At 41.5% G+C, this 26,919-nt stretch overlaps 1 protein-coding gene across 11 annotated transcripts in view; it reads left to right on the top strand.

Annotated features, from left to right (window-relative positions):
• The first annotated feature begins 1,241 nt into the window (after positions 1-1,241).
• Positions 1,242-26,919, top strand: part of Lrrfip2 (LRR binding FLII interacting protein 2) — a 96,819-nt gene continuing 71,141 nt past the window's right edge. For all 11 annotated transcript variants that reach the window (XM_021654671.2, XM_021654668.2, XM_060385179.1 and 8 more), the window contains exons 1-3: positions 1,242-1,379; positions 2,642-2,713; positions 22,859-23,003. In XM_021654671.2, coding sequence (XP_021510346.1) covers positions 22,914-23,003 — 90 coding nt within the window. In that variant the 5' untranslated portion in view covers positions 1,242-1,379; positions 2,642-2,713; positions 22,859-22,913. The remainder of the gene's footprint in view (positions 1,380-2,641; positions 2,714-22,858; positions 23,004-26,919) is intronic.

Genomic DNA, 26,919 nt, shown 5'->3' with positions numbered 1-26,919 from the left:
AACAAACAAACAAACACAAACAAACAAAAAACAAGGAACATCACCCCAGGTTGTCTTTTGTTTGCTTAAGTGTGTGTAGACACACACAGAGACGCACACGTGCAGTTTCTCTCTGCACACTTATCCGTGTGTGCTGAACCTGCAGGATTGATAGAGTTGATCTTGATAAAGCCTCTGATATCTCAATGGGTACAGGTTCAGAAATTCCTCTTAGAAGCCCGTACACGAAGTCCTAACAGAATCTGCGGGCTTATTCCTGTGTTCCTGAAATCTGCAGTTTTTGTAGACGAGAGGTTGCATCCAAGAGCATTTTGTGCCCTTTCCCCCAAATACCTGGTCAGCTATCACTTCCTGCCAGAGGTCTTCTCTGACCATCTTCTGCAGCCAGAGGCCTCACCCTCCAATTTTTCTCATCATTGCCTGCCGCTGAGTTCACGACCAGCTGTCATTACCTTGCTGATCTGCTTAAGTCCATCTACTCAATTAGAAGGTAAGTTTCCCCCGAGAGCAGGATCTGGTCTTCTGGTTCCTTGAACCTGTGGGGCTTCCACAGACACTTTGGCATTGAAGGACAGGTCTACGGTGCGTGCGTGCGTGCGTGTGTACAGGTCTCACTGCGGTGATGCAAACGCCTTTGCTCGGCCACAGGCTCCAGGGTACCTGGGACAATGTGTGTACGGCACCATACCTGAATGGAACCCAGGGCTACAGACCGCTAAGCAAGAGCCCTATTAGCTGCGCTGGAGACTCAGCTGGAAACTTCTTTAAAAGCAGGTATCTTTATCTCGTGCAGCCACACCCACGCTCCCCATCCTTTCCCACAGCCCGCGCGCCCGGTGCCTCATTTATCGAAGCCCTTCTCTCCCACCCGACCACTTCAGAGGCCACCAGGCCTAAGCACGGCCACGAAACGCTCCGGTACCAACTCTCGGGGCCAGGCCCGGCTTGAGCGAGAGCAAGTCGCCTTCCCCGCCACCCGCTCCACCCTCCGACGCGAGCCCGGCGCCCCGCTACCCATCCGGCCGCTCCTGCGCCGCGCGCGCCCGCCGCCCCGCCGCCCGCCCCAAGTACTTCCGGGTGAGCGGGTCGCCGGCCGGTGGCCCCGCCCCTCTGCCCCGCCACCGCCGCAGCTGCAGCGGCCGCTCGGGCTGCGGCTCGTCCCCGGGTGGCGTTCGCCGTCTCGGCCGCGGCGCGAAGGGCAGCCCGAGTGTGACGGCGCGACCGGCCGCGGCGCGAGGAGCCCTCCTTCTGCCTCCCCGCGGCCCGCGCGGCGGACGGTGTGGGGACGCAGAGCGGCCGCCGCGCCCCTCGCCCCGCTCCCCGGCCGCCGCTCCGGCCCTTCCGGGAGGCGCCGCAGCCTCAGCCCGCGCCGCACGCAGGTAAGAGGCCGGCGACGGGCCCGGCTGTCCCGAGGCGCTGCCCCGGGCCGGCTCCGCGCTGGGGTCGCCCGGCGCGTCGCCGGCTCCCGCTTCGCCCGCCCCCCGCGGGGGAGAGCGAAGGGGTTACGCCCCTTGGACCGGCATCCCTTCGGACAGCTGGGCGCCCCAGCTCCCGTTGCTCCCGGCGCCGCGCTCCCTCGGTCTCCCCGTCCTCAGCCCGTCCCGGGAGGAGCCGCCCCGCGAGTGCTGTCAGGCCGGTGGAGGGCGTAGCTTTTTACGGGAGATCCCCCCCCATCTCCTGGTTCCTTCTTGATCTGAATTCAAGCGCGGGGCTTAACAGGCTCAGGGCAGGACGGTCAGGGTTAATGCCTGGCTAATACGGGGCGTTATTTACACCCACATTGTGGAGTTCCAGAGCGCCAGTCCGGCCTGGTTTCCCTTTGCTGTGGATATCCAGCAGGAAGCCGGGAAATAAAACCCAGAGGAGAAAAGTTCAAGAGTTTGCTTTATGTATTCCCCCCCCCCCCCCGCATCAGGATATGCAACATGGCTAAAGGGTACCCCAAACTTTCATTATGTGTAGTCCCCTTTTGCTTTTTTCCCATTTAGTGACTCAGCGTTTTTGCTGCACAGTTTTTTGTACAGTACGTTGATTGACTCAGGATAACAGTGACTACTATTTGTGTTGTGTTATCTCACGGGAAGAGGAGCAGAAAAGGAGCGGGGAGATGGAACGCAGGGTACAGACAGACAGATCCTTAGTGTTTGACGTTTTCTTCCCAGTATTTGTTCGAGGAATAGGTGTGAAAATAAGCAATTACTGGAGAATGCATAGTGTTCCTTGGCCAAGTTTACCAAGGCTTGAATGTCTTTCAGAGTGAGCCCTAATTTACCAACATCATGCTCTGTTTAACAACTACAGGGAGACGATGACCTCGTCTTTAATACACTCATAACGAATAAGAATTTCGGAAAGTGTGATTCACATAGGAAGTTAGGTCACGCTCACTGTGTGAATCATTGATCTGGCTCTTCACATTGAAATAGTGGAAAGCAAAGTTCGTTTCTGCCCGGTTAATTAGGTAATTTTACTCTTTATAGCAAGTGATGTATAATGTTTGGTTCTCTTCGTTGTTGGGTGATTATTGTCATGCAGTGTGGTATGGAAATAAAACTTTAAACTTTGCATAATGTCTTTTATAATCCTTTGTTAGTTACTAAGTGGACTGCTGTGATTTCCCCCCCCCCTTTTTTTAAACCAGATGTGGGAAGACAAATGAAGGGGTTTAGAAGCCAAATGAATGTCAGTGGAAAGAAGAGCTACCATCACTAAGGTACTGTGAGTCTGTACTGTACAAAGTAGCTTCCTGAGTGGGAGGCCACAGCACTTTGCCATCTTTTCCTTAAAGATGCAGAGTGAGACTATGCTAACCTGTTCTGAAAGGAACTGTGTATTGAAGTTTTGGGTTATTTTTAGAATTGACTAATTTCAAACTAGAAATAACTTTGTGTTGCTGCAGTGTAATTTGATCATTTTAATTTTTCAAAATGAGATGCAGAATAACTTTGAGTCCCACAGTTCTTGATAGTGCAAATCTTGTTTTTCTTTCTTTTTTTTTGTTTACCTTGATTGACAGAAGACCTATTGACTAATTGGAAAGTAATATTAAGTTTATTGGTGTTGTGTAAAACAGACATTCCTTTAATTCTTCGACTAAATTTTGGCATCTTTTTCACTTTGGGTATCTATTCTTATATTCAGAGTGTTCCCTAATGTTGCTTTTTTTTTTTTTTTTTTGTCATGCTGATAGGATGACTTAAGAGCTGCTGTTCCTTGTAACCAGAGATTCCCTTTTGGAAAACCCTTTGTGAAAACCTTCATTGGAGACAGTCTTGATGCCTAAAAACATAAGGGAAATTTTTGTAGATTAGGATTTAAGCATCTCCATAGTGAAGAGAAAAGAGGTATCTGTCTTTAGTGATACAAAACAATTTTTTAAAATTAATTTAGGATGGAGGAGTGAGTGATTTCTTACAAAGATCTTTGTGAATTGCTTCTCCTGTTCCTGTTGTGAAAAGGAACATAATTGAGGAACTGATGATGGGGTGGGGGTGATTGTCCCTATGTCACGGTGGGAGCATTGGTGAGGATTGTTTTAAGGAAATAAAATTCTTCTGTCCTTATCCAAGGAGTACTGTCTGTTACACCTACAAAACAGTTGGGATAGTAGCTTTTCTCTTTAAGGTAGTTGCTTTCTCTCTGGAGAGTCTGAATGGGAAAATATATTACCTTATCCAGTATGTTTGCAAATGAAGCATAGACTCTCACCATCATTCATAGCCCAGGTTTTTAAACTTTAAAAGGAAAGGAATCAAGCAGTTTACCTTGTGAGTAAAATATCTTAGCCCTTATTTCCAGTTTTTCCTCTTAAAACTAATAGATGGGTGGACTATCTTGGGAAATGAATGTTTGACATTACGTTTTGCCTTTTAACCTTTCAAACTTTTTAGTTAACAGTAAATTAGTCTAGACTGAAAAGCAGTTATACACTAGGCTAAAATTATAAACTATAAACTGGGATTTTTATGTGATACAGGTTTTCATTTATGTACTTATTCTGTGGTTGTCATGGGGATCCAAGAGAGAGTTATTTCTTGGACGGTCATGGAGACTTGCTCCCTGTGTGCTATTCTTTTAGTCTGTGGGGCAGGGAAGAAAGAGGTAAAAACAGAGACACTTGGAATGAGGGAAGAAATGATGCGCATAGAAAGAAATGCTGATGATAAGCGTTCAGTGACATTTGTGAACCTTTCACAGATTGATAAATTGTCATATGAGGAAAAAGAGCTTTCCTTTCTGCCACAAACTTTTTATCTTTTCATCCTCCTATTCCCCACTCCAGACTACCATGCTAATGATTTTTCATGTATTCTCCTCCTTCAGATTCTCAGTTACCTGTGTTTAGAAGTGTCTTTACCTGTGATGTGTCTGAGATATTTTTCTGCACCCACACCAATCTCATTTTTAAAAAGACTCGATTTATTCATTTTCAACAGTTTTACTAATTCCGTATTAGTAAGCATTAGGTCATTTTTAGCCTTCTGTAAATAGTGCTCTAGAAAAACCTTGTAAACATGTATTTACCCATTTCTAAGTCAATCTGTGTAGTGTAGTTTTGAATGTATGACTTTGAGGTTGATAGTTAGGTTGTGAACACAATAAAGTCTCAGCCACAGGAGGAGGAAGAAGTTTTAAAAAATTATGTTCTTTACCCATCTCTTCATTTTAAAAAGCGTTGTGAACTGGGCTTCATATCATGTACCTTGTTGTCAATATTTGGGAGGCTAAGCCAGGAGATTGAGAGTTTGCAGTTACGGTATACACAGCATCTAGTAAGACCTTGTCTCAAAATTGCAAATGTGTTTTGTAAGTCAACATTTTTAAGTGTCACAGAATTAATTTGAATTGGTTAATGTCAAGATACTATAGTTGAAGCCTGGTGTTCATAAAAATAAACTACTTATATTTGGTAAAATGGCTCTATATTGTAGGTTTGTTTCAGAGTTTATATTTTCTGTTAATTCAAAACTTTTATATAGCTGGGTGTGGTGGTACACACCTTTAATCCCAGCACTTGGGAGGCAGAGCAGATCTCTGAATTCAAGGCCAGCCTGGTATGTATAGCCCCTTCTAGGTCTGCTGGGGTTACAACAAAAACAACCAACCAACCAACCAAAAAACAAGACCCCCAAATAAATAAATAAAATAAAAATACAACTTTTTTATAGTTTACATTTTTGTCTTGTTAAAGTTAACTGATATTTGTCATAAGAGAAAGAAATGATTCTTCTTTATCTTCTACATACTAGTTTGTCTATTCAAAAAAGAATAACAGACTGAATGCGAGAGCCAGAAATTTCTTGGCCATCCAGAGCACTGTTGGTGGATTCCTTTGTCAAGCAGGAAGCAGGTGTAGGCAAAGAGTTGGTGAGCAGGATAAGGGAGCTTCAAAAATTTAATTTGAAGTTCTTTAGGTGGCTGATGGCCGGGGGAGGTTCACCTTTGTCCTTTTGAAATGAGAGACTGAAGGGGTCAGTGCTGAGAGGCTCAAGTGTGGTGAGGCTGGCACTCAGGAGTGGCAGTTTCCCTGGATGGAGTCCAGGGTCTATTTTGAGGCCCTGTCAAAACTTGCCGGACGGATCTACCGCATAACCATAATCTGGCTTGGCCCTGCTGCGAGTCAGGAAGGCCTGCGGTTTAGGGAAAGTGGCAACTGCAGAAGAGGGGGAGGGAGCTGTGAAGACCGTTTGCCTTCAGAAGATTGAGGCTAAGTTTTGGGCTGAAACTGCTGAGCATGTATATTACATTCAGGTGTTTCTGTCTTAGCATCCGGGTTTTTGTTTTCTATTATTTATTTACTTATTTTTGGAAAGAGTTTGATTGCAGAGAACTAAAGAGGAATGATGTGCACGAGAAGGAACATGGGATTGTCCCAGCTTAGTGTTTTATATTCTGGTTCTGGGAGCACTTGTCAAGAACCAGTCAAAATGATTGACTGTGTGTGTGCTTTGCATTGTTATGGGTGTAGGCAGGTCATATTCCTAGTTGAAATGGTCAACCAACTCACAGTCCTTCACACTTGCCACTGGGATCTTGGAATAACGACTGTTTAGAATTCACACAGCTAAATTATCTTCTTACTCTATTTCTCCCTTGAAAGTGCTGTGAAATTACATATTTTATTTAATTTTCTTCTATTTTATGTATTTTGTATGTGTGGGTATGTAAGTTAGAGGACAATTTGAAAGAGTTGTGTCTCCTGCTCGGTGGCTTTGAGGGTATCACATTCTGGTTGTGAAGCTTGGGACAAGCAAGTGTCCTCACCCAGTGAGCCTTCTTGCCCTGAAGTTGCACCTCTCAGTGGACGCCATAGCTGGCTCCCTGTGCTTTGCAGTGCTGCATGGAAACTTTGGTGTTTTCTGTTTGGTGAGACTTAGGTTAAAGTTCTTCAGGGGATCTCACTTTGACTAGAAAGCCGTTGGGGTTACACCCTCTGACCAAGGTTCATGTCCTGTTTCCCTGCTGAGCTGTCCTGCAATCAAAGCTTTCTTTAGGATTCAGCTTGCAGGTATAGCTGTGAGTCTGCAGATGGTTCCTCATCATTTGTGTTACATTAGGCTGTTACTTCAGGACATTTAGTTCTGGGGTCATTAGCATTTCATGATGATGTCTTCAGGATTCGTTGTAAGGCTTTCTCCCCTAGAACAATAAAACAAAACGAAAAAATTAAACATGGAACAGATGGACGGAGAATGGTTAACAATTGGGAGAAACCTTTAAGTTAAACTTACAGGGTGTTTTTTATTTTCTGAAGAGTGGGCTGCTACCTCCCCATCTAACACCCTGTCAGAATCACACGTTCTCTTTACCCATTGTTTCCACTTTGAACCTTGTATATATCTTAGAGTTTCTTCATATGAGTATTGTTTTAAACTGGTTTTGATGTAATGGCTATAATTTAGTGCTTTTGAAAACATTTAATTTTTAAGCTATTTGGGAGCAGTTATTCTTTTTGTAGTTCCACTTTTAAACAGAAACATTTTAACAGCTAGGAATGAAAGTGTACTGCCTACTAACAATAAGATGTTAAGATACTTATTGTGCATTGGGCATGGTGGTGAGTATCTTTAATTCCAGCACTCAGGAGGCAGAGGCATGCTGCTCTCTGAATTTGAGGCCAGCCTGGTCTACAAAGCAAGTCCAGGGCAGCCAGGGCTACATAGACAAACCCTGTCTCTAAAAACAATAAACAAAACAAAATAAGATACTTAATTTCCTGTTAATTTGTTTATGTTTAATAAAAATTTAGTAAACACCAGTTGTTACCAATTTTTTTTTTTTAGTACAATTAAGTACTCCAGCTAAGTGATTCAATGGGTATAGGATAAAAGATAAACAAAGATTTCTGTTTCAAATCAATGTCCCCCCATGCTATGGATAATGCTTTATCTGTGTGGACAATCCAGGAACTGAGGTCATTGTCTCCTTGTCTTGCCAAATTCATCTCTTGAAATCCATCCAGTTTTATTTTTTGGATCGTAGTAAAACTGAAGTAACATTGCCATATTGACTTTTTCCATTCTTTTCACTGTGGAAAATGTATACAGTGTAAGCCTTCTCCACCCGATGTTGCCCTGCTCCACAAGCCCTCTGCCATTGATCTGCCACCAACCCCTTAAAGCCTGTCCCATTACAGAGCAGTGTGGCACAGCTGCCGGGGAATCCATCTCCCCAACATAGTCATCGCCGAACCTCAAACTGCCCAGCAGATGCTCAGGTCCTGTGGCTCTTGGCAGCCACTTTGCTCCCTTGTCTCTGATTTAACTACTGTAAGTTCTAATCTACTCTAGATCCACATTTGTGGAATCACATATTTGCTCTGTTTGGCTCACTTTATGTAGCATAATGCCATCAAAGCCATTCATGCTGTAGCATGTATGTTTGACTTCTGTTGATTCCCATTTATGTCTTCTACCTTTTGGTTATCATGAATAATGCTGCCAAGGACATGGCATATGACTGTGCATTCAAGTCCCAGTTTGTTATTTTGTGTACATACCTGGAAAGGGAGCTGCTGAATCATGGTCATTTAATGTCTAAATACTGAGGAATCGCAGTGGCTGTACTGTTTTACTCCCCGCTGGCAGTGTGCCAGCCGACCAGCACTTATTATTTTCTCTTTTCTTAACAATTTTTCTTTTTGATCATGAAATCTATCTTAATGGGTTTGTGAAGTATATCTCATTGTGGTTTTGATTTGTATTTTCCTAATTACTAATGATGTTGAGGATCTTTTGTGTACGGTGCTGAGATTAACCGTGTGTGCCACCATACCTGGCCCGTCTCTTAATTAAAAGTTAGTTTATTTTACGTGTATGGGTGTTTTGCCTCACGTATGTCTGTGTACCACGTGGATGCAGTGCTCATGGAGGGAGGCCAGATGACATCATATCCGCTTGGAGCCGAGTTGAGATGCTTGTTAGCCTCTTGTGGATGCTGACGATCAAATTCATGTTCTCTGGAAGAGCAGTGGTGCTCTTAACCTGGGAGCTGTGTCTCTAGCTCCACATCCTTTTAAAAATGAATTATATTAGTATTTGTTTATGCACACATACATACATGCACACGGGGTGGGGTTGCGGTGGGGGTATCTGGCTGTATGTACATGTGCGCACAACATTATTGTGGAGGTTAAAAGACAACTTTGTGGAGGTTCTTTCCTCCCAGGTTTTCATGACTTTGAGGGACCAAACTCAGGCTTGGTGGCAAATGCTTTCATCTGCTGAGCCATCTTACTGGCCCTTCATTTGTTTTTGTTATTGAGTTTTAGTTCTTTATATGTCCAAGAAATCAACCCTTTAATTACCAGTGTTTTCTCCTTTAGATTGCCTTTTTACTCTGTTTATAGTGGGGTTTGATGCACAGAAGTGAAATTTGGTGAAATCTAGCTTGTATATTCCTTTATTGCCTTTAATTTTGTCAAATTTGACAAGAAATGTTTGTTGAATCCCATGTCATGAAGGTTTTCCTGTGCGTTTTCTTCAAAAAGATTATAGTTCATATATTTAGGTCTTGATGCATCATGGGTTTTTATGTTTTAGTGATGAGCTTAGCCTTTAACACCCGAGCCATCTCTCTAGCCCCATGAGATAACTTTTGTGTATTGTGTAATCTAACGGGTCTAACTTTATTCAAGTATGAATTTACCAGTGTCACCATTTATTGGAAGGATGATCCATTTTCTTTTGTATAGTCTTGGCACCTCTGTTGACAATCATTTGACCATGTACATTGGGATTATATATGGGCTATGTAACTGATCTATGGGTCTGCCTTGTGCCTATAACAGACCATTTTAATTACTATAGTTGTGTAGTAAAATTTTAAATCAAGAAAGGTTGAGGGAAAAGGGTTATTTGGCCTAAAATTAGAGCTCACAGTTCATTATTGTAGGGAAGTCAAAGCAGGAACTCCCAGCCCATATTCCACCCATAGTGAAGAGTAGAGAGAAATGAATATATCCGTGCTGCTGCCTGCTTGCTTGATAGCTTACTTCACTCTGATAGACTTCAGGGTAGCCTGGGCAGTGGACTGAGTCTTAGAATCCCCTCACACACACGCCACAGGCCAACCATCTTCCCAGGTGTGTTGGCAGTTAAAATTAACCAGCATGCTGGGCTTTTGATAGGATTACATTGAATTTGTGTATTGTTTTGACCAATTTTGCTATTATTATATTGCTGTCTTTCAATTAATTTGTTTTCCTACTTTCTTTTGGCAGTGTTTTTAATATATGTCTTTTGCTTCCTTGGTTAAACTTATTCCTAAGTATTTTATTATTTTTAATGCTATTATCAATGGAGTTGCTTTCTGAATTTTCCTTTTGGGTTGTTGGTATTTAGAGATCTCTCTCTCTCTCTGTTTCTCTCTCCTCTCTCCCTTTTTGCCTCCTTCCTTTCTTTCTCCAAAGTATACCTCCACCATGTATTTTCGTTATTTTTTTGTATTGTCTAACTTTGTTTCGTTTTTGTTCAAAGAATTAAAGGTTGGAACTACTGTGTGTAATCATACAAGTTTAAGAGTTTAAGACAGCATGCGTTCTGTTGCCTCTGTTTCTTTGTGACAGGAGTCTGAGTGAGAATGGCTGAGCTCCGTCCTCTGCTGTGTGTTGAGGCCTCACTGAGGGTTGACTCAGCTGAGTCTCACTTGGAGACTTGGGAAAATCCTCTTCCAGATTGTGTAGGTTGTTGCCAGAGTTGATTTTCTTGTGGGTCAGGCACTGAGGGTTCTTCCTTGACTGGTGATAACCTTACTCCTCAAGACTGCTGTCTCCCGGCTCCTGAGGCAGCCTGCAGTTGTTTGTAGTTCTTGTACTTCATCAAGCTACCCTGGGAATCTGTGTAGTAAGTCAGTCAGCACCACAGCCTTACATAATGGAACACAGTCACAGGCTTGCCATCCTATGACCTCTGCCCTACTCTGTTGGTGAGAAGTAAATAACAGGTCCCACCCAAAGGCTTTATGTGTCAGTGGTATTTACACAATGGTATAAATACTAGAAAAGAGATTCAGGGCAGGGAGCCACCTAAGAATTTGTTTGCTATACCTGGTTACAAAGTGACACATTGTATATATCTCCTTTGTTTAAAGAAGTGAATACTTTTAATGTTACTGTCTTCAGAATTACTGTTGGTGTCATTGTTATTTTGTAATAAATTTTTTTTGAGACAGGGTGGACTGTAATTCATGTTGTCCTGAGTGTACTATGTAGCCTACCCTGGCCTCTAGCCTACGGTGATCCTCCCCCCCAATAAGGCATTCCGAGCTTTCACTTCTTTGCTTCCTACTTTATGTCCTTGTAGCGTTCCAATTTTGAAGTCAGTAATTGATGTTTTTAGGTACTGTTTATTACTCAGCTACACATTATATTTTGATTATGTCCTTTCTAAATTTTCTTTTCTATTAAAAATTTGCATAATTTTCTGTTTGTTTATGTTTCCACCCATATGCTCCAACTGTTTTTCATTTTTTCCAACTCTTCCTGTATATACCAACATGTAACATAAGTATCAACTATCTTATGGAATATAGAAAAATATAAAACAAAAATGGTTTTAAAGAAGAGTGAGCATCAGTGTTGTCACTACTAGGCTAAGAAATTACATATGAAGGTTATCTGAGCTGGTCCCTCAAGATTGACTTCCCTGGCACCTACTGTCCTCCTCTACCTGCCACATTCTACACCTAGTGGCTCTCTTGGGGCCATTGCTCCCCAGTTTCCTTCACTTGTATGTATGCATTCCTACCCAGTATGTGCGTTAATTTTGAAAAGCTGGAAACCTGTATCATGTGCTGTGTGTTTCAGGGCAGGTTAATTGCTTTTGTGGTACTGGGGACTGAATTCAGGGCTTGTGCATGTATGGCAAGTGTCCTGCTGCTGTGTGACATCCATGACTCAGGTTGACCGCTTTAACAATCTTTAAGTCTTAATATGGTCCTTGTCTACTGTGAGTTGGAAAGCAGTCAGAGAGTTAGTCTGTTCCACAATCATTCAAGAGTTTTATTTCTAGGGACTCTTCTGTCCCCTAGGGCCTTCAAGGATTTCACTAGTGCTTGGCATCTGGCTGGCAGATGCCAGGGTAAAGAGAGGGAGTGTAGTAGAGTTCAGAAAGTTTGATGGCAGGCCTGGACCCTGCTTGCTCTTGCCCACATTGCATTGTCAAGAATGCAATGAAATGGCTGTGCTTACCTCCAAGGACAGATGACAACAGAACCTAACTCTGGCAGAAAAGGGACATAGCTTGGTGTGTGGTGAGCCAGTCTCTGCTGCGTTGTGTCTCTTTGAGTGGTATGTTGTTTGGCTTTGGAAAACTGAGTGACTGGAGGGAAAGTCCATTTTGCCCACTGTTAGATGAAGGCTCCTGAGAGGAAAATCAAAAGTCTTCCTTGAGCCCTCGGTGGGCTTATTTTTGGGAAAACTTGTTAATGAGTTCTGAGGAACACGTGGCTCATGATAATCAAGTCACCTGTTGTAGCTGAAATGTTCACAAGGTATTCATAAATATCTGGAAAATGTGGTTAGGGAAGCAGGCTGGTTGTGTGTTCTTGCCTCTGAGCGCATTGTGTTCTGCCTGTTGGGGATGGATAGAAGTTAAACACTCTGGTGTGACGTTGATCAGCGTATCTAGGCAGAGGGAGGGACCGCAGGGAAACTCAACATGGGAGTCAAGGCAGACTAAATTCGGATGAAAACCTGCACAGGGTTCAGGTTAAAGGGCTATCCCAAAGACTGTGATAGTTTGCTAATGACAGTGGTCCTCTGTTAGTTTTTTTTGAATTGCATGGTTTCAATTTGTATTTCCTTTTCCTGGGAATATCCATCATACCAGTGAGGACCCCTAATGCTCCTGTGTGCGTTAGATTTTATGCTCAAGCCATTTGATTATCCTCTTTGATTTGATGAAGCATTTTAATAGCGTAGTGAAAAAGATAAAATAGGTTAAATTTCAAGCCTTTACATGTCTGAACTATCTTTCATAGTCAAGTTTTAGAAGAGTGTGACTTGATTGGGTTATAGGTCACTTGTAGATTATCTGTAATTTTGATTCATGAGTCTATCTTGCTTCCAGAGCTCCTTCTAGAAGTCTCAAGGCATTCTGTCAACTTCTCTATGATTGCTTTTCCTAGTCTCAGAGGCCAAATATTTTCAGTCTCATTTTCAGTGTTTGAACTCACTGTGATAACTCACTGTGGCTCCTGATGTGAGTCAGACACTGCTGTTGGCTCACACTGGCCTTTCAGTCTGCCAGCTCTCCTCAGCCTCACTTCACCGCCTCTCTCAAATCCTCTCACCTTAGTTCTCGCCTCAGTTTCTCAAATGTTAGCGTTGCAGACCCTACTCCGTCACCGAACTGTCTTGACCTGCTAGCTCCCAATGATGACACGGACACATTTTATCATTTATGAAAGCTTGGACCTGATAGTGTAGGCTAGTTCCCCGCCAGCTCATAAACTTAGTTAACCTGTTTATTCTAGCCGCTTTTGCCACATGGCCTCTGTTACTGCTCCTCAGTCCCAGTATGTCCGACTTCCTCCATGTTTGGATGGCAAATCTCCCTGCACCTTGTTTTTTTTGATAGTTCCTATCTCTGCCTGGAAGTCCCACCTTTTCTCTCCTGCCTCATCTATAAGGCCGTCAGCTCTTTATTAAACCAATCAGAAAGGTAAGAGAAGTATATGTTTACAAAATACTAAGGCAAGTGATTATCCATAAAAATAATAATACCAAGTCTTGACAGTTACACTCTGCTGGTACGGAAACCAACATTTGAATAATACAAAGATGGCCTATACACAGTGTACAAAAAGATTACCCCAACACTACTCCTGTGCTTAGTTAAACTTTGGTTTTATTTTCTGGCTTTTTCATTTTTCTGTGAGATTTTCTGAACTTTCCAATCTGTCTAAGAGATTGTTATTATTATTATTTTTTTCTAGACAGGCTTTCTCTGTAGGCCTGGCTGTCCTGGAACTCACTCTATAGACCGTGCTTATTTTGAATTCACTGAAATAGATCTACCTGCCTCTGCCTCCCAAGTGCTGGGATTAAAGGAATGCCACTGCTTGCTTGCTCTTTCTTTCTCTCTCTTTTTTTTTTCAAGACAGGGTTACTATGTGCATAGCCATCCTGGAACTAACTTTGTAAACCAGACTGGCCTTGAATTTAGAGGTGTGCCTGCCTCTGCCCCCAAGTGCTGGGACTAAAGCCGTGTGCTGCGACCACCACCCAACGCCTTTATTTCTTTATTGAGGTAAAATTTATATTTCACAACATTTACCCATTTAAAGTGAAGGTCTTTGCAGTGTTTTCTAATGTGTTTGCAAAGCTGTCTGGCCAACAGCACCACTGTCCAACCCCAGAGTGTTTCATCACGTTGAGAAGACACCACTCCCGTCCCCTCCTCCCTGTAGCCCTGGAAAGCAGGGCCTGGCTCTCTGTGTTTGAGCATCATGTCTAATGGACACGTTATCGAGATACCGGCAATATGTAATCTCTGTTTCTGGCTTGCCTGTGGACAGTGTCTTGGAGGTCTAACTGCATGGTAAATAGAGACCTTAAAAGTGATGTGATTTTTTTTGGGGAATGTGGAGGCCTGGCCTTCATGCCTGCTTTCTAGCCATGCTGCACAGCTCTGTAGAGGTCAGCTTGCTCATTTCGTGTTTGACTCACTCTCTGCAGGCATTTGTGCTCTAACAGCCATGCTGGCTATCCTCAGCTAACCTTTCTCTACTTAGTGTTATGCATCTTAAATATTTAATTGAAATTACAGCCTCCCACTGCCACCCAGGCCTCAAAACTTAAGATTTATTGGAGTTTAAGGAAGTAGATGGAGTAATTGTGGTTACTCTTCTGTGTGTAACTGGAACTCAAGTCTTAAATTACATTTGTTTGTGTGCTTGTGCACATTGGAAGTGCTAATGCACCGTGATGTGGGTGCGTAGAGGAGCTGGTTCTCTTCTTCATGTGGGTCTTGGAGGTTGAACTCAGGTCATCATGCTTGGTAGTAAACCATCTCTCTGGCCCTCAGCTTTTTATTTTAAAGACATTAAAATATTAGCGAGTTATGTTTGAAATTATGATCATATGTATATATTAAACTTTGGATATGGAATTAAAAAATCAAAATTAATTGAAGTGAGGATTCCCAATTTAGTGCTTGAGGCTGAGACCCAGGGCCTGGGATGTGTGGAGCAAGGTCTCCAGCCCTGCTCTGTCCATCCCTGCTCCTCTATTCATGACACAAAAACGTGGATAAAGGGCCTAGGTGTGTAGCTCAGTCACAGAGTGCTTACCTAGGAAGGCAAGGCCGTGTGTGTCCCATGCCTGCCACCAAGACCTATTAAAATGGTGGACAAGGTACAGAATTTTCAGCCAGTTGTTCTTATAGACCAAACGGGCCCTCCCTCTATTTAATTTATTGCTATTGTCTCAACACTGTTGTTACTATAAGTTTATTGTTGCTTTTCGAATGTGTATTATGTGTCTGTGGTGTTCGTGTGTGTGTACATGTATGTGGAGTTTAGAGGTTGAAACAGAGTCCCCTGTTGCTCTCTGTCTTATGTATTAAGGCAGTGTCTGTCTAGGAGCCTGGAGTGACCTGCTTCCCTGTCTAGCCAGGCATCTTGCCCCAGCTTGTCTGTTACATGGCTGATGGAAGTGCAAACTCCTGTCGTCATACTTTGTATAAGGACTTTGAGCAAGGACTTTAGTTTCTGAGTTATCTCCCAGCCCAAGTTCATGCTTTTCGGTCAGAAGTAGCTCTGTTACAGCCATTAAGGTAACATTTTTATACGCAGTATTTAAAACTTACAAGGTGAAAACCCGGATGTATTGTCTTTCTGCATAGCTTTTACAGGTGCATGGTCTAACACACTTCCTGGCTTGGTCTATTTGCCCCTTTTCATCTTTTCTACTGAAGAGGCATTTACAAATTTCTTTTTCTTTTTCTGTGTCCCTTGAGGTTTCAGAGGCCGCCATTCATTACAGTGTGACATTAAGCTATTAGTGTCAGCTTGTGCCATTTTCTGTTGTTTTATTACAGAGTAAAAAGAAATCGGGGCAATCATATTTATTCATGTAATTTCGTTTTCTTTTTAAAAGTATTTATGGTCTCTTTCTTTCTCTGTCTCTTCTTTCTTTTTCTTCCTCCCTTTCTCCATTCCTCCCTTCCTCTGTCTCTCTCTTTTATTCTTTCTCTCTTTCTTTGTTTCTTGTACTCTGTCTGCATGTACACCTGAATGCCAGAAGTGGACATTACATGGTCATGAGCTATCTGAAGTATTTACTGGGAACTGAATTCTGGTCCTCAGGTCCTTAACCATGGAGCCATCTCACCAGCCCCAAATTTTGTTTTCTTTATTATTAATTTTTTTAATTTAGTTTAAAATATTTATTAATTATATGTGTGTGTGTGTGTTGGAAAGTACATTTGAGTGCCAGTGTACTTGGAGGCTATAGGTGTTGGATCAAAAATGGCCCTCACCTTAGTATAAGATCTAAAGCGGGTCATTGTTGCCACCATCCTGCCTCAGCTTCCCAAGTGCTAGGATTATAGCTGTGTGCCACCACACCTTACATGTGTCTGAAAATGTACTTACAGTCTCTCATCTACCCATCCTCGGCTCTGCTAAAGACTAAATGTATCTGGAGAATTGACTTCAGAGCTTTTCCTTGATTCTCATTCTTGGATTCTTCCTTATTCTGACTTCACAGCCTTCTGTTTTTGTTTTTTTTTTTTTTTGTTTTTTTGTTTTTTTGTTAACAGGTTAGTGGTAACCTGATTTTTTTGGTCACAATTTATAGAAACTTCCTTGTCCATTTAAGCTTTTAAATGACACTTGTGACATAGCAATGAATTTAATAAAGAAATGCAAGGCATTGAAAACAAGAGACTGTAGAGCAAAATAAAGAGAACCAAAATAACTGAAAAGAATCCCATCATTTGGGTCAGGGACTTAATATTATTAAAGTTGTTCCAAAATTGATTTATAGAGACATTGTAATTGCCATTGTAATTCAAGATGCATTTTTTTCTTTTTCATTTATTTCTTCCAAAAAAATGACAAACGGTTCCTAAAGTTTATGTGGACATGCACAGAACTCACAAACCAGAAATCTTAAAGGATGAGATAACAGTTGGATGACTTCTTTTTTTCAATTTTAAAACATCATACAAAGTCACACCAATGGATGGTGTGGTACAGCATAAAGAAAAACATAGATTGATGGAACGGAACCAGGCATCCCCGAGTCTGCCTTTAATTTTATAGCTAGGTGATTAACATTTTTGTTTACTTTTATTGTTAGTGCGTGTATGGGTAGAGCGTGGGTGTGCTATGGTGCAGGTGAGGTTGTAAGAGAACAAGGTATCCTTGATTGTCTTCCTTGCACCTTTACATGGGTTTTGGCAATTGAACACGGTTGTCTGCCTTCCTTGGTAAGTACTTAAACCCACGGAGACATCTTGGCGCACCACCTGATATTTTTCATAAGGGTGACGTGATATTTTACTAGAGAAAAAGTGGTGTTTTCAATATGTAGTGCTAGGACAAGTAATTTTTACATGCAAAAGAATAAAGTTGGATCCCTGTCTCATGCCATATTCAGAAGTTAACTTCATGAATCATGGAAGCAGGAGTAAATATTGTGGCCTTAAGATAGGCAATTTCTTGTATACAATACCAGAAGAAACAACAAAAGGAAAATAAATGGGTTTTCCTTAAAATAATTTTTTTTATGTGTACGAGTATGTTGCCTATGTGCATCATGTACCACAAGTGTGCAGAGGAGGGCATTAGGTCCTCTGGGACTGGAATTATAGAGGTTTATGAGCCATCGTATGAGTACTGGGCTTTGAATCTGGGTCCTCAAGGAGAGCAGCTGGTGCTGTTAACCACTCTTGAGCCATCTCTTGAGCCCATACTGTTTTCCCTCCCTAGTAGAACATAATTATAGATAGATGGAGGCTCAGCAGAGATGGCTTATAGTTAAGAGTGTGCACTGCTCTTGCAGAAGACCTAGGTTTGGCAAATAAAAATACTCTTTAAAAAGATGGATGGATGGATACTACAGGAACCTTCTTGCTAACGTTGTTCCCTCTAATTTTTCCCATTGTTCTTTTGTTCAACTACAAGGCAATGGCCGTACCATGCAAAAAGTGCCTTGCAAATTCTTGGTAGGTACATTTATTTATTTGTTTTGAGATGGGGATCTCATTGTGTAGTCTGGGCTGGTATGAAACTTGCTTTGTAGACCAGGCTGGTCTCAAACTCACGGAGTTTGCCTGCTCTGCTTCCCCAGTGCTGGGATTAAAGGCATGCCTTTAAAATAGCAGGCATTTAAAAAATGTAGAACAAGGAAAGCTATATGACATTTTGTAAAAAGTCTTTAATTTTAAACCTCCATATTATAACAAAGATTTTAAATTATATTACTTGTTTCTCTCTCTCTCTTTTCTGTGCTCAGCTTTGTTCTTTGTTACCTGGCTTGTGTTGTTCACTTTCACTTATCTATGCTTTATTATTATTGTGTGTGTGCAGTATGTGCACACGAGTGTGTGTGCCAGAGGAGGGTGCTGGTATTCTTCTCTGTCGTTCTCCACCGTGCTCCTCTGAAACAGGGTCTCTTGCTGAACCTGGGGCTAGGATCGTAGCCAGGAAATCCTCGTCTTGTTCTTATCTCTATCTCCTGTAGTACTGAGGTTACAGCCACAAAGCCGTGCCTGGTTATTTTTTACTTGGATACTAGGGATTTGAATTTAGGTCCTCATGCTTCCACACTAAAGACTCTCACCCATTGAGCCATCTCCCTAGATCCTTTCTTGTTCTCTGTGTATTTTCAATTTTAAGTCTCTGTCTTTAACACTATGTACTTTTTTTCCTACTGTTTCATCCTCTGAGGTAACTTTAACAGGTATTTAGAAAGAAGGCCATTTGAATGACACTGGGAAGTAATTTCTTCAGGGTACGGAAGAAGGCATTTGTTGGTAAAAGTACATTATCTAAGTTTGACTTCACTGCAGTTAATAACTAATTATTTTAAAAACTGTCTCAAGCATGTAACCACTTACATTTATATTTATACTTATAGAATAGCATAGTTGGCAAGGAAGAAAATGCAACCACTGGCATGCCATCTATGAGGAGAGGAAGCAGGCTAGTGTCTGTTGTGTCGGGTATGGGAATAGTGTGCGTTCAGACCACAGAACCTAAAAAGGCCTTTCTACAGTTCTTAGGATAACCCTGTGGAATATAGGCATCAGACAGTATGAGCTGAGCAAAAACACTATAGATTCTCATGTTCTTTGGAGAGTAAATTTGTGTTCAGTTCCCCCTTTCCTTAGTGAAGTGCTGGCATTTTAGCCAGTGCAGTTATTCTTTTCTTTTGTTTTAAGGGTCTCACACTGTACCCAGAACATTTGAAGTTTTGAGAGACATGTTACCAGGCCCAGCTACATTTTTAAAATGTTTTATATCTTTCTCTCAGTTTCTTGATACACTTTTTATTTCTATGGATTTTGCAAATGACTTATTCATTTTATGTGTTAATCTTATTTTGCTGTTGGTAGGACTGATTTCTTGAGCTAATTCCTTTTGCTCCCCTCTCTCCTCTGACCTGTCTTCTAATTCAGGGAATTGGACCATTTTTTCTTTTGCCAATTGTTTTTTTTTTTCAAGTGAATATGTAACTATTTGTATGAGATTACCTTTACCTTTTTTTTTTCAAATCAAGTATTGAAAAATATAAAATTCATAAGTTCTCAGGTCTTTTGTTGACCTAGTCAGTCATACTTTTCAAGCATTATTTTCCCCAAATACATTGTTAAAATGTTTTGAATTATACAAAAAAATTGAAATAGTTGTAACTGAGTGCAGTGAACCTGCCATCTAGATTTCATCACTTTGCCTTTCTTGTTACATAAAATGGAGCAGATACTGGTACATTTAAACACTGTGTATTTTGGCTTGTACCTCATTAACTAAGTTTAAAATTGTATAGAGATCTTTTTCTAAGGCAAAATTTATTTAGAAAAACATGCATAGATTTTAAGTGTGCTATTGAATAATTTCTTTAGTTTTGTTTCTGTGTATACTGGCTGCTGAGGAGACTGAAAACGGCAACAAACTCACGTATTCCTTTATATTCTCAGAAGTAGACTTAAAATATCACAAAGTACCTTCCAGCTTTTTCTTTTCATTACGTAAATGTTCTTCACAGTGAAGTGGTCATAGTCAAAAGTGTTTTAATTTTTTAACAGATCATTCCTTGAGTCAACAAAAGTCTTTAACTTGACTGGTGTTGTCATATATGCGTACTGAAGAAGATAGCCTAATCCTGTCTTTGTTCAGTTACAGCCTAAACCGTGGCAGTGGCATGTGCCCACGGCCTCAGGTGCTCAGGAGGGTGGGTAGCATGGTGAGGACCCACCTCCAAGGGGAGGAAGGAAAGGCCTGAGCATGCAGCTCATTCATACACTCCTTGCCTTATCTAGCATGCTGCCCTGGGTTGAGTGCCTGGGACCATAATAAAACATGGTCTAAAGTTGTAGATAAAAATGAGGAATGGCCTTTTGTCAGTTTTATGAGTTATATAGGTAAAAGAGGTAATTAAAGATACTTTACATATTTCTGGGATGCTTAGTAGTTTATTAAATGCTTGCATTAATTGTGGCTCATTTGAGCCTTCCTGGGGAAAGGTTGGAGACCTCTAAGAAAACTCCCCTGTAAGTTTCAAGAAATAATTTGTCAGCTGTTCCTTTCAGAGAGGAACCTTTGTTTGCTTCCATTCAAATATGATTTATCTAGATAGGTTTATTTACAGTAAAGAGATTGGTCATCCCCAGTCTTAATTTGTTGGTTTTTTTTTTTTTTTTTGAGAAAGGGTCTTATTGTGTAGCTCTGGCTTGGAACTCACTACATAGACCAGACTGGCATGAAACTCACAGAGAAACTCATCTTCCTTAGCCTCACTAGTGCTAGGATTAAAGGTGGGGCCACTAGGTCTGGCATCTGCTTTTACTGACAAACATGAGGCAACTTGTGACTGGAGAGATGTCTCACCAGAGCTCTTTCTGCTCTTTCCGAGGATGCAGGTTCGGTTCCCAGCACCCTCATGGTGGCTCACAACAGTCTGTAGCTAGTTCTAGGAGATCCACTGCCCTCTTCTGTCCTCCTTGGGCGCCAGGCACACCTCTGGTGTACATGGAGTACATTCAGGCAGTTATTCCGATCTTCTTTACAAAGTGTAAGCCAGCTCAGGCTAATAAGCCATGTCAGAAAAGATAAGATTGCCATGAACTTTGGTTGGGAAAAACATTTCTATTGAAGTGGTTCTACTTAATTTTTTTTTTCTTTTTTTTCTGGGGAGTAGGATAGAAAGTGGTTTGTATTTTTAATTTTAAATTTTTATTTATTTATTCACTTTATATCCCGGTCATAGCCCCTTCTCTCCTGTCTGTATGATCGCACCCTCCCTCCCTGCTCGGTTTATCCCCCTTCTACTCCTTAGAGAAACCTCCACTCCCACCCCAGCATATCAAGTCCCATCAGGACTGAGCTCAACCTCTTCCCCAGTGGCCTGGCGAGGCAGTCCCACCAGGGGAAAGTGATCAAAAAGCAGGCAACAGAGTCCATGTCTGTTACTAGGGAACCATATGAGGACTGACCTGCCCATCGGCTACATGTGTGTAGAGGGCTAGGTCCAGTCCATGCGTGCTCCTTGGTTGGTGCTTCAGTCTCCACAGGGCCCCCCTAGGCCATGGTTAGTTGGCTCTGTTGGTCTTCCTTGTGGAGATCCTGTCACCTCCAGATCCTTCTATCCTTGACCCACTCTTTCACAAGACTCCCTGTGCTCCACTCCATGTTTGGCTGTGGGTTTCTGCCTCTGTTTCCATCAGCTGCTGGGTGGAGCCACTCAGAGGACAGCTGTGCTAGGCTCCAGTCTAAGGGTAGCAGAACATCGTCAATCCTGTCAGGGGTTGGCTGTCTCCCATGGGGTCTCACTCAGGTTGGGCCAGGCATTGGTTGGACTACTTAATATTGTTCAATCAAGTAAATTTGAGCACACTAAAGTCACGTGTATTTTTAACATCCCCTGTTCTTTTTTTTTAATTTAATTTAATTTTTTTATTATTAGTTACATTTTGTCTCTGTATCCCAGGTGAACATATCCTGTTCTAAGGGGTTAAACTTACTCGGGGATCTTGGTGAGTCATATTGTAATAAATGTCTCCAGTTTCTTTTATTAAAATTAGGAAAAAAATTTAGACTTACCGGGTGCTGGGTTAAATGAGCTCTGTTTCTCAGCATTGTATTTAGAAGGGGCTTTCATTCAGTTTGTCATACCCTCTGTCATGGGGAGACATTGGGGGTGGGCATGATAGAAAGTAAACCCAGGGCGTGACACACGCACCGCTTTCATGGGCTCTGTCAGCCTTAGTTTAGGTTGTTGTCATCCTTGTTGCTAAATTCTAGAAAAGAATTAGGTGCGCCTAATAATAACAGTTGTGAGAGGTCCCAGAGATCCTCTTTTTAAAAGCATAATTTTGTTGGAATATATTCATTGTGAGTAGTAATGGGTTTCATAGGAAAAATTCATACATGTATATATTACTGTCACTGTGTTTTCTCCCGTGCTCATTCCCCCTATTTCCCCCATGTTAGTACCCTTTGATCCCTTACATAGTTTTGCTTGTACTCTCATGTGTGTGTACATATATAAACATTATGCATGTATATGTATATATGTACAGATATGTGATCTTAGGCACATAGACACATTCTCAAGTACTTGGCTGCCTGTTTTACTGTCTTCAGCGCTTGTAGTATCAGGCAATTATTGCATGAAAAGTGTTGCTTATAATTAACTGCAGAATAATGACCTTCTGTTAGTTGTTCTGTGTAGTTGTGATTTAATTGGAATTGGTTTTTAAAATATGCTAAAAAGCAAATTTGCTTTTGTGTTACTTTAAAGCTCAATATTGAAATCTTGTGAGTAAATTATTCTAAAACTTTAGACTGAATGATTTATGAAGCATCATTCTTGTTTGGAAATAGATTTTAGGAAAAGCCTTATTAATTTTATGCTCTTCAGTACAATTATAGCTTGTTTCAGTTTTCTGAGCTAAGATAACATACTCTCGTAGGTTGTTGTGAATGGCTTGGTGAAGTTAGCAAGTTGGTAATTGATATAAATTTAAATATCCTAAAATGCACTGAAATAATTTGGTAGTGGGCAAAGGAATTCAGTTACTGATTTCTTTGAGGAGAAATAGAATTGCAGTGTTAAAGTTGAATGTTTAAATAAGCTTCAAAAATTGCACAATGAAACATCCTAACTTACCTTTTTTGTTTATTTCAGGGCCTAACACAAGCAAACTCATTTTCAGAGTTAAAGAATTATTTTAAAAAACAAGATGGGGACTCCTGGTTCTGGAAGGAAGAGAACACCCGTGAAGGACCGATTTTCTGCAGAAGATGAAGCCCTGAGTAACATCGCCAGAGAGGTGTGTGCTGAGGTGTACAAATGATGCCCGCCGAGCCCGGGGAGGCAGACGCGCACTTCACCCAGCTTGGGGTGGTTGCTAGGAGCAGGGAGTGGTGGCTGCCCTTTCACATCATAAATCTGCCCTGGTAAAATGTCTTTAGAGTTGTGTCCCTTCTGAATTTGATTTTCTGAGACTTCATCTGAAATTAGTTTTTCATTATAGTTGGGTCATGTTTGCTGGGGCTTTTGGCTTATGGCTCACTAGACCTCACAGGTCCCAGAGCTGCTGGGTGAGTGTTGGCAGCAACTGCCCTTACAGGGTATTTGTACAGAATTATAATCTGAGGTTGCTTTTTGAAACATCGCAGTGGATTTGTGTGTATGTATGTATATGTGTATTAATTTATTGTGTTTTGAGAGATGGTCTCATGTAGCCCAGGCTGGTCTTGAGCTCCCTATATAGCTAAGGACGCCTTTGAACTTCTGATCCTCCTGTCTCCACCTCCCAACAGCTGGGGTTCTGAGTGTGTTGCTCTCTGGTTTCTGTGGTGGTGGAGCTGAAGCCCAGGGTTTGTGCATGCTGGGCAAGCACAGCTCCAACTCAGCTGGATCCTGGGCTGTGCTGGCAGTTTTGTGTTTAATCCTCCAGATACTAACAGAGCTTCTAGGGAGTTTTTGTTTCAGTTTATTGATAACTCAGGGGAAAGGAGGAGGAGTGGGCAGGGCTGATGCTTTATGAGTCTCTGAAGCATTTCCTGTATACTGGAGATTTAGGATCGCTTTCGACCGGGCCTTCTTCCTGAGGCTCCAGCTTTTCTTCAGTTCTGACGATAGTTGCAGATTTGCTCTCAGAGCTCATTCAGGGTCAGCGTGCTTTCCTTTTGGGTTATCAGTCTTTTTTTCCTCTTGAAAGCTAGTTAGCTTTTGAATGATAATAAAACATTTTAATTCTGATTTCATTTATATGACATACCAGGGTAGGCAAATCCATAGAAATTGATAGATTGTGATCGCAGAGAGGATCATTAGGGGTGACTGCTCAGGTGTATGGGTTTCTGGAGTTTGGTAATAGTGATGATTGTACAACTCTGATTATACTAAAAGCACTAAGTTATTTACTCTAGAAGTGTAAACTTGTAGCAGGTGTATATACAACTCTTAAAAACTCTCAATCAGGTAATGGTGGTGCTATCCCTTTGCTATTTTAATTTGAACTTTTTGTTGTTAGTATTTAAAGGTTTTTCTCATGTAGCCTAGCCTTAGCTCAGATTCCCTGTGTAGAACTTGAAATTCTGCTTCTCCTGACTTGATACTGTCGACTCCCATGGTAAACAAGAGTTTGTGTCACCATACCTTTTAAAAATTATTTTTATTGTGTGTGTATGTGCACAAACATAGAGGCCAGGGGTTTAAAACTGGAGGTGGTAGGGGAGAGGTTCAGTGGTAAAAGCACTTGGCCCACAAGCCTGACAAGTTCAGGTCCTGGAGATTAAATAAAGAGCCAGATGTGGTAGTATAGCATACATCTGTAATCCTTTCATGCCTATGGAGATAGGAGGAGGAGGCAGGAGAATTGTCTGGACACTTGAGGTCCAGCTGGCCTGGAGTGTATTAGTGGGCAGAGGTGAGAGAGTCTGCCTCAGCAAGTCTGAGAACAGTTCACTGAACTCTACACATGTGCCCAGGAACATACATGTATAACACACACACACACACACACACACACACACACACACACAGATCTGTTTTTCTAAAAATATTTGAACAGTTACTCTTTTTAAAAAACAATTATGTCTGCTGAGCAGTACTCTGAAAAGAAATTGAAGCCTTTAGAAAGGACTGCAAATAGCCTTTTTTTTTTCTAAATGTTTTTCTAGATATATTTATTATCTTCTTTGAGAATCTCATATATGTATTCATGTCCATGCCTCATGAGCCCCTCCATCTCAGGCCCCCCCATTTATAACCCGCTAAGTCCAATTAGGGTTGCTTGTGTGCACATGGGTGTGGGTATACCTGTCAGAGCATGGTCACACCCCCTGGGAAAACGGACTCTCCCTTTCTCAGCAGCCATCAGTTGCTAGTAGGTCTTTAGCTAGGGGTAGGGCCTCATGGGCACCTCCCCATCCTACTGAAATGTTGACTGGCTTGATCTTTTGTAAGGCTTACATAGGCAACCACAGCTGCTTTGAATTTCTGAGTGGCAAGGACCTTGTCATGCCCAGCAAACGTGGTTTTATAGCAGTCTTTCCTGATCTCTAGCTCTTCCTAATCTTATTTTCTTTTAGGCAGCCTAAGTTTTGTTTTAGTGGCTTAGTAATATTCCATTATGTATGTATGTATTCTTTTTGTTTATAAGTTCATCAGTTGACTCCACTTTATTGGATTATCATTTATTGTCAGAGGAGGTAATAGACATTCAGGCATCTAGGAGAACCAGAGTTTGTGGGTTTTGAATATAGATAACAGCCTGTGGAAAAGAGTCTAAAGAGGTGGATTGTGCTTAGGTAAAAAGACACTGTCTAGTAGTGCTTTATGGAATGGCATCTTTAAGAGCTGCTGGTAATATTGCTATTCTGAATAACTGATTTATTTTTAGGTTATGGTAAATAAAAGATAAAAAAATTTTAGCAAGTACAAAAGCTTTCTTAAAATGTAAAGGATTACCGTAGTCAGCAGGAATTAATGAGTATTAATTCTAGCTTTCATTTAAGGCTATAGTTTCACTTCATTTCATTTATTTATTTATTTTTATTTTTTGGTTTTTCGAGACAGGGTGTCTCTGTATAGCCCTGCCTGTCCTGGAACTCACTCTGTAGACCAGGCTGGCCTCAAACTCAGAGACCCTCCTGCTTCTGCCTCCTGAGTGCTGGGATTAAAGATACGCACTACCACTGCCCAGCTAATTTCTTTTTAAAACAAACATGAACTTTGCTTTTTTTTATTTGTTGTTTTTTGTTTGTTGAGACAGGGTCTCTCTACATAACTCTGGCTATCCTGGAATTCTCTATGTAGATCAGGCTGGCCTCAAACTTACAGATCCATTTGTTTCTGCTTCCTAAGTGCTGGGATTAGAGGGACCTGACATCACCTGGCTGGCCCTATTTATTTATTTATCTATCTATTTATTTTTGAGACAGGATCTCCATATATGTAGCTGACTGGGAGCTCACTGTGTAGACAGGGTCCACCACACCTGGCAATGTAAACTTTTAATATTCACTCAACACACATTTATTGAGCATCAATTTTGTGTGTACATGACTACATTTAGAGGGTATGGAGTATATAGCTCTAGTATGGAGCTTAGATTCTAAAGGAAGTAGACACTGAGGACCACATACTAGATTCTTCCTCAGATTTCAGATACTTAGCTATTTCTTTTTGTCTTTAAGACTGGTTATGTGTGTGTACTGTAGTCACTGGTATTCTTAGAATTGAGGAAATATGTAATATGTGTATTTATGGTAAGTGCTCTGAGAGAACAGTAAACAGTTTCATTAAAGAGTGCCACAAGGGACATGTTTGAGGGCCTTGGGAAGACTTCCTTGGAGGAAGTGGCCTTTCACCTGAGATTTGAAAGATGAGGAGATTCCTTAAGGGAAAGGGAGTTGTCAGAGAACTTTTTGTAATCTTGTGAGGCTGAAGGAGTGCATAGAATTCAAGGACCAACCGCAGCAGCTAACATTTATTCAGCGTTTCCTTTTATACACTGTCTGAGTACTTGAGTGAAAAGCCCCAGGCCTTTTTATAAAGCATCACTGTTTCATCACTGATGAATATAAGTCATGGAGACACCAGGTAGCCTTGCCAAGGCCATAATGCTTAGAAGGGCTAGAGCTGGAATTTCCCGTAGTTGCCGGCCTCTTAACTGGTGTCTCTAGTAACTTCAGGGTGACAAGTGAGACAGAGGAGAAGAAAGAGGAATTAGCTAA

Source organism: Meriones unguiculatus, chromosome 6 (genome assembly GCF_030254825.1).
Source record: "Meriones unguiculatus strain TT.TT164.6M chromosome 6, Bangor_MerUng_6.1, whole genome shotgun sequence".
Classification (NCBI taxonomy): Eukaryota; Metazoa; Chordata; class Mammalia; order Rodentia; family Muridae; genus Meriones; species Meriones unguiculatus.
The sequence above is the reverse complement of the archived record's forward strand: the minus strand, read 5'-3'. Positions and strand labels throughout refer to the sequence as shown.